This window comes from Rattus norvegicus, chromosome 14 (genome assembly GCF_021556685.1).
Source record: "Rattus norvegicus strain SHRSP/BbbUtx chromosome 14, alternate assembly SHRSP_T2T, whole genome shotgun sequence".
Classification (NCBI taxonomy): Eukaryota; Metazoa; Chordata; class Mammalia; order Rodentia; family Muridae; genus Rattus; species Rattus norvegicus.
The window spans coordinates 77,416,861-77,424,748 of record NC_141547.1 but is presented as its reverse complement, the minus strand read 5'-3'; the positions used below and the strand labels follow the sequence as shown (position 1 = coordinate 77,424,748).

The 7,888-nt window shown below is 52.7% G+C and overlaps 1 protein-coding gene across 1 annotated transcript; it reads right to left on the bottom strand.

Annotated features, from left to right (window-relative positions):
* Window positions 1-774: 774 nt before the first annotated feature.
* On the bottom strand, window positions 775-4,708 carry Msx1 (msh homeobox 1). Its single transcript, NM_031059.3, has 2 exons — window positions 4,012-4,708; window positions 775-1,972 (listed from the first exon to the last, which is right to left on the bottom strand). The coding sequence occupies exons 1-2, from the start codon at window positions 4,478-4,480 to the stop codon at window positions 1,530-1,532; spliced, it is 912 nt and encodes a 303-aa protein (NP_112321.3). The 5' UTR covers window positions 4,481-4,708; the 3' UTR covers window positions 775-1,529.
* Window positions 4,709-7,888: the final 3,180 nt, after the last annotated feature.

The window sequence follows — 7,888 nt, the reverse complement described above, 5'->3', positions numbered from 1 at the left end:
ATAGGACTTAAGGGGGAAGTTGGTACACAAGAGAAAGAGAAGTGGGGGTTGGGGATACTTAATAGCCTTTATTGACCAAGGAGTGGGTAATTTTCTGTCTTTCATATCCTTGCAGAATTTTCTCCAGAATATTAAACTTGCACTTACTCAAATATGTTTTTCTTGGAAGCCTAAACTTGACTACATAAAAAGAAAAACTCTGTTTATGGGGGTCAGGAGAGCAGGGAGCCCTGGGTTTTCTGTACTCTTCGGTGTAGCATTGCATGTAGTTAACAGGCTGGGCGAAGCTCTTTAAGTAGCTCAGAATGGAACTTCACAAACATTGTGTCTACACTAGTGGCTGTTTAGAAGATTTAGCCCAGGCCCCCCACCTCCACCCCTTCATTAGGAGAAATAGGTTTGAAGGGATCAGAATTGTCTGGATTAGCTGTTGACACTCATCAAACCATCTGAGCCAAGTCACTTTGTTTCCATAGACAGTTTAAAAGGGAGGTGGGGGTGGGGAGAGTGGGTTATGGGTAGAAAGAGCAAGTGTCGATTTCAGCTTAAAGTGAATTGGAAAATTGAGCCTAATTATCCTAGGTAATTGCTCCAATTCTCCATTTGACTGTGTTAATGCAAATCTCTCCTGTGTGCCCAAAAGATGGTCCCTGTACATCTTCCTGTCACCTCTGAAAGTTGCTAGTATAAAACCACCAAACTGTAAAGCAATCGTGTATGTGGGGAGAAAGAATGAACAATAAAACACACAACTAAACCCGCAGACATCACTTCTTGTAGCTTAAAATTAATTTATTTAACAAATATAGCTATAATATAAATGATAATAAAATTTCAAATATACAGTATATTACATAGTACACACGATCCCTTCAAAAGGGATGTTTGAGAGCCACGAAAATGTACTGTTAAATAGAAACAGATTTTGTTTTTTAACTTCTTTTTTTTCTGGTCCTGGGAAAGTCTCTTCAACCTACCTTCGTGAAGCACCAGCACGCACCCTGCCCCCTCAGAGCAATGCTTTGCTGCAAAGCGTTTGGAGTCTGACAGTGGAAGGAGCTGTGCTCCTTGCTTTCTATAGGGCTGGGCTCGTCTCTTGAAGCACCAAATAACAATTTCTCTGTGCAAGTCCTGCCTGGTTTCAGGACCGGAAGCAGCTGATGGGAGTCTCATGGCCTCTAGTCCTTTTGGCCTCTGGTCTCCTTCAGCTTCTAATTCTGCTGGGGACCACGGATAAATCTCTTCGCCTTTGCATCCCCCAGTTTCCACATTTATAACTCGCACGTGTAAATATAAATTTTTCTCGAAAAACCTAGACACTTCCGGCCACTTTTTTTTCTTCCCAGAAGGGGTCGGAAGAGGGAGGAGGAACTTTAAGATGCGATGGCCAGGAGGAACTGTGTAGCGAAGGGTTTAAGAGAAGGGGCCAGGTGGTGTTGGGCAGCCGAGCTTCCTAGGAAGGACTCCCGCTGCTAGAAGAGGTGGCTGGGGGAAGGGATGGCACCACAGGGAGGTGACTCTGGGCCCACCTATGTCAGGTGGTACATGCTGTAGCCTACGTGGGCGGTGTAGAGTCCCACCGGCGCTACAGGCAGCGCGGCGCGCTGGAAAGGGCCAGAGGCACTGTAGAGTGAGGCGCCGGCAGCTGCAGCCACCGCTGCAGGGCCACCAAGAGGAAAGGAGAGGCCGAAGGCCGCAGGCGGCAACATTGGCTTCGCGGCCATCTTCAACTTCTCCAACTCGGCCTCCTGCAGTCTCTTGGCCTTGGCACGGCGGTTCTGGAACCAGATCTTCACCTGGGTCTCGGTAAGGCTGAGCGAGCTGGAGAACTCGGCGCGCTCGGCAATAGACAGGTACTGCTTCTGGCGGAACTTGCGCTCCAGAGCCAGTAGCTGAGCCGTGGTGAAGGGCGTCCTGGGCTTGCGGTTGGTCTTGTGCTTGCGTAGGGTGCAGGCCGGGGGACTCAGCCGCCCTAGGGGGCCAGGAGAGAAAAAAGAGCAAGGAGTTAAGAGTCTTGCTGGGAGTATTTTAGTAAGGAACAGAAACCATTCCGTGCATTGATTTCGTTCAGACACGTCTGTGCTGGGCACTATGGGACACTTGAGAGATATTTTCTCTTGCCTGCTAAAATGCTAGATGAAATCTAAGCAGGCTCAACGCTGGAATATAGTTGGGCAGAGACAGTGCCAACCTACCTTAAAGTCAAGCTTTCCCCACCAGGTCTTTCTTCTGCGCCTCTCACAGTAGAAAGATGAATGCTTGGGGGCAGGGGGTGTCATAAATACTCAGGAGCCCTTTGCCCACCCCAAGGTCACCTGGGTTTCATACCACCATAGACATACATTTGTATTTGTGCCCGCCAAGTGCATCGCGTTGGGGCTAGGTCTTTGCATCGCTTAGAATGGATCTTGCAAGCCCACACTTTCTATCAAACATGCTTCTACTGGGAACTAGGGTCAATCAAATTAGACACCCAAGAGGTCACACTGTGACAATTCTAAAATATGTATGGGGCTGTTTATGTAGGCGTGCTGCCATTTCAGATGTCCACCGTTTTCCCTATGATCTCTCCAATCCTCAGTGCCTGAGTTCTAGGACCACATACATTAAGCACAGTGTGTGAGACTGGTTATATCCACCTGTCTTTTCTTTCGGGTTTTCTGAGTAAAGCTTAAATCTTCAACAGAGTGCTGTCACTGTTTGGAGGTCAGGCCTAGTTAGGGGACCGGGTTTCAGTCCTGCTATGACTAACACAACCGTTACAGGATAAAACAAACCTCACCCCCCCACACACACACACACCACTTGGTTATTCAGAACATCTTCGGGTTTTGCCTAACTATGCATTCTTTAAGCTCTGAAAAAAAAATCCTTTGGGCCCTCAAACTATCAGGATGTGAGTCAAACGAAATCTCCAGTTAACATTCCCACTTCTTTCAGGCCATGGCAAGTACGGGAAGAAGTTGGCCCCAGACTCTTTTTCCGCCAGGCCGCCCTAGAGAAGGGAGTGTTCATAGAGAAATGTCACTTTGGTCAGCAGCAACAGCCCGGCTCTGGGCCACCTTCCTCAAGCGTTAGGCCCAGGGAGGGGCTGTCTTTTCAAAGACGTTTAATCCCCAGATAAAAATCGTTCCTCAGCATCACCATTGAATTTGCAACGCTATTATGTAGTGCAAAATAATCGGAGGAAACGAGGAAAACTTGGGAATTTCCCGTGCTCCTGAAATATCTTCGAGCGGGTTCGCTGGGGAAAGGAAGCCTAAGGGCCGCAAGAACTTAGGACTATTCTGGAACAACATGTCGCTGACTGCTGGGTCCGCTTCGAAAGCCTTGTCCAAAACATTCGGGAACTAGCAAAGCGGTGATTAGAGAGCTCCTTTGGCCGTCTCGTTGCCCCGCCCCCTTCCCCACTAGTCCGTGATTGTCCCCTCTTGCTAAATCATCCACCAACCCAAAACACCAAGTTTCTGCTTAGAATTAGATGCGCGGTGGGGCAGAAGTTTTGCAGCGCTCCCGAACCCCTTGAGAGATTCTTTAAATGGGGAGCGCGAGCTTATAGCCTTTTACCAGTAGAAAGTGAAACTCCGCAGAGCGAGGATGTACTGGCCGCAGCGACCATCCAAATCGCGGTGCAAAATAACTGAGTTTAGAGTCAGGTGGAGGAGCAAGGCACCCGCGGTGTCCTGAGTACCGGAAGAATAAGAGGGTACACGGACACCAGCGCGCTACAAATGAACTGACAGTCTCCGAGACACTACTCCGAGGCAAGGAGCGCGGGAAAACGGACTAAGAGCTTTGCCTGATTTAGGCCTCAAACTCTCTTCCTGGGTGGGAGTGGGAAGAGACTCAAAGGCGGCCTTCCCGCCAACGCAACCTCTGCACGGCCTCCAGGTACCCAGTTGCAGGTACGCCGACGCCCGAGACAAGCCGGCGCCGGCGCGCGGCCTGGCGCCCTCGGGCCCCACACCCCCTCCTGGCCCCTTCGCTCTCCATCCAGGGCTGGCTACTCACTGGCTGGGGGCGGGGAGAAGCGGGGACTCTGCATCCACGGGGTCCGATCTAGCTTCTCCGGGCTCTCGGCCTTCACCAGAGCATCTTCTGGCAGCTTGAGGAGTCCCCCAACAGAGAAATGGCCGAGAGGCCGCGGCGAGGAGGGCGCGTCCGGGGCGCCCAGAGACCCGGGCCGGGTGCCCAAGTGCTGCACCGAGCCACCCGCCGCCTGAGCCCCTTCGGAAGCCACCAGGACGCTCTCCTTTGCCCCGGGCTTCCTGTGATCGGCCATGAGGGCCTCCACGCTGAAGGGCAGGAGTGAAGCGGGCACTTTGGGCTTGGCCCCCTCCTCATCTGTGCCCATGGCGGTTGCAGTGGCCGCAGCAGCCCCGGGGGCCTGGCCAGCGCCTCCCCCAGCAGGCTTGGCGAAGGCGGAGTCCTCCACTTTGACACCGAGTGGCAAAGAAGTCATAGCAGCAGCCGGGGCCATGCAGAGCCGGACCCCCACTCCAGCCGCAGCTCGGGCCAGCCCTGGATCATGGGTTTCGGGCGGGCTGGGAGCGCGGCCGGCTTCTGTGAGCTCCCAGGGATCTGGTCCGGCCCGCTGTCGCGCGCGAGTCTCCTGCAGCTTCCCTGGAAGGCCAACTCCAGCGAGCTGGGCCTGGATCCCTGCGCCGCGCAGGCCGAGTTCCCGGGCGCACTCGCCGGCTCCGGGTCCGCCGCCGCTCCCCTGAGAACTTGTTAATAAGGCAAGGCCAGCGCGGCAGCGGCCAATCAGCGAGCGAGGGGGCGGGCCCGGAGAGAACCATTGGGCTGCGCTCCTGCCCCGAGGCGCGCCCGGCCTGGGGGCGCTCAGGGAAGGGCCCGGCCGGCACTGGCGGGACAGAGCCGGAGGTACCTGGGGAGCCTTTCCGCCTAGCTTAGCCGGGTGGGCATCGGTTCGGCTGGGCCTCCACACTCCGGAATGTGGATTCTACCAAGTTCCAGAGGAACTTTATTAGTACTTCTCTTCTGCCCTAGTCGTCCTCCACCGTCCTTTACCCACTTCTTCCGTTCCCCTCCATAGCCTACTTTCTCTCTACAGTCTCTCTTATGGTCCGTGCGATCTCTTTCTGTCCCCCTTCCCCCTTCGGGCCCCCTTTCTCGACCACAAAGATTTTACTTCGGTTTACTTAAAAAAATTTTTTTGGTGTATGCCTTGAAAGATAATAGTTATTTGTCAGAGTAGCAAGGGATAATACTAATTTCTTTAAAACAAAACAAAACAAAACAAAACACCCTAAGTGTCTTATGTCTTCCTATCTTCAAAAATTTACCTCGGGGTAAAAATGGGCCTTTGTCTCCAAGGGATGGACAAAGTTAGTCAAAGGAAGCCTGGGTCGTTTGTTCTGTGGGTACAGGAACATGTAACATGATCTGGAAAATGAGTTTGATTTTCATACAAAACACCTACCCCATCCCTGTACTTTTCTCCAGAAAGTTACACCTCTACGAGAGAACTGCTACTAGCCAAAGCAGCCATTGGATCCCTTGGATGAAGATTGATTGAAATAAAAGCAACAGAACCCACCAACAAAATGTCGTTCTGGCCTCACCATGACCTCAGACAATGAATCCTCAAAAACAATCACACTTTACTAACTGTGGGTCTCTGCTGGTGCAGAGTGGAGGACCATTTGAGGATGGGGCAGTACAAAAAAAAAAAAAAAAAAAAAAAAAAAAAAAGGATCCTGGCGGTATATTTGATGCAAGGCTTAAGAAGTTTTGTTTGCCCGATTTCGAAGGAAACGTGTTTTTATTTCGGCTGATATAAAAAGAAGGAAAGTGGGGGGGGGGGTCACAGAAGATCTTGTAAACTGAGTTCGGACAGGCTGTTTGGGAGGGGGGGTCTTTTTATGGCCTCTTATCCCAGGGCCCAGGCTCGCGGCTCCGGGGGAGTTTGGAGGAGGTGATTGGCGGCTCACCGGGACTGAGCATTGATGACCGCCGGGCTCTAATCTCCAGGAAACACAAGGGGCTGCCGTGGCCATTTAGGGGTAATTATCCGAGCACGGAGGGATAGCGAATTCCCTGGCCTTTTAACTGGGCGCAATAAAAAGCTGTAGATTAGGGGCGACCAGATTAAGGAAAATGAATTACTTTATTACCCAGACGGCGTCCGGGGTCTGGAAGGAGGGGTCGGGCTGCGGAGGCCAGAGAGATCGGAGCCTCACCTCTGCCCACAGGGCCTGGAAAAATAGTAAGGCCTGGGGCGGGTTCGGGAATACTCGCTTCGGTGAAATGTCCGGATTTCTTACATTTCTGAGGCTGCTGAGCAGGCATTGCGTAGGGCTTGGGACTCAAGCTCATTTAGGCCCAGCTGGACGCCCGCTATACTGGGTCCCCTGAGGTTTGTTCCATGTGTATGGGAAGGAGAAGCCATGCCATCCCGTTTTAAAGTCCTGCAAACGAAAGCTAAGTGAGAGTGTAGGCCGAACTTCCAGCTCGAAGCCTGAAGGGTACGGGTACGGAGAACTTCTGTAGTTTTAGAACTAATTAAGCTGTTGCTAGATCAACTCCTTCTGCCGCATTAGCCGATTTTCATTCTGCGTTCGGGTTAAAACAAGTGGAAATAAAACTCCCAAGTGCCTTGTTTTAGGCTAGCGCTTTTAGTACGAGGAGTGTTTGACAAAAGGTAAGGATTTTCAGTTGTTCCACCGCGATCCCCAAGTCAAAATGACTTCCTTCTGGGAGCGATCAGAGAATCCAATGTAGCTACGATCTTTTTCCCGAAAAAAAAAATTCATATCGGTTAAAACACGTTACATGCAACTGTGAGGACCAAAATCATGGACTCATGAACCGTCCCTGAGCCTGAATTCTTGCTTTAGAACCGAGGGGGCCTCGAACCTCAAGAATGGGGCCCCAGGCGTACTGGGGTCTCCAGCGGAACTCACGGAGTGCGCGGCAGTCAGAGCAAAGAGGCCTAGCCTCAGGCCGGGGAGGGGGCGGCCTAAGAAGGGCTGCATCGCTAATTGCGGGGATAAACAATCTGTCACGATCCCTCAGCGCGCCTAATAGGCAGACTAGGATGTTGTTTTTAGGCGCCAGCGGCGGCCGGATCAAAGGCTGCAGCCGGCGCAGGGGCCCTTGAAGTCGCGCCCCTGCCTCCAGGGAGCAAAACGCCTGCGCCCGCAGCCCTGAGCCCTGCATTCGGCCCCTGGGTTTTTAGAGTAGGTCTTAAACCCCCAAAATATCTTCTTTTTGGGTTCGGTGTGCATTTGGGTCTGTAGTGATCCAGCGCGCGGGCTAGTGGGTTGCAAAGGTTGTAGAAGAGCGCTTCTACAGAGAGGAGGGGTCGGGACTCGATGGCTTCTAGAGCGCAGGACCCCTGCTGAGCTCAGACCCAAGGGCTGCGCAGGGGGGAAAGTGCCCCCTAACTCTGAGAAGGACGTCAGAGAAACAAAACAAAAACCCTGCTCCCCGGCCGCGTGACCCATTCCTGAAGAAGGAAAGGCACGCATTTGGAATCGATGAGAGCAGGCAACCTCGGAGCTCATTTTTGTCTGGCCTTTGCGGATTTCCTGGCCAGTGGGTTAAGCGAGCTGACAACCCAGGCTGGGCCTGTTATCTCCCGGCAGCGCTAACGGGAGGTGCTGCTACCCCGACGCGGTCGCTGCAAGCTGCAGAGAAAACCGACCGTAATTCACGCCTGGCAAGGGCAGGGCTGGCCCGCGGCAGATAAAACTCTGAGACAGGCGCTCTGCTTGCAGCCTGGTCGACTTTTCTCCCCTCCCCCTCGCTCGGTCTCCCCCTAGTCTCCTGCACCCTACATCTCGCCTGCCTCCGGAAAAAAAAAATTACCTTTGCCGGTTCAGACCCTAAAGACTAGTTCTGCTATCAATGTCTGGGCCGCTAC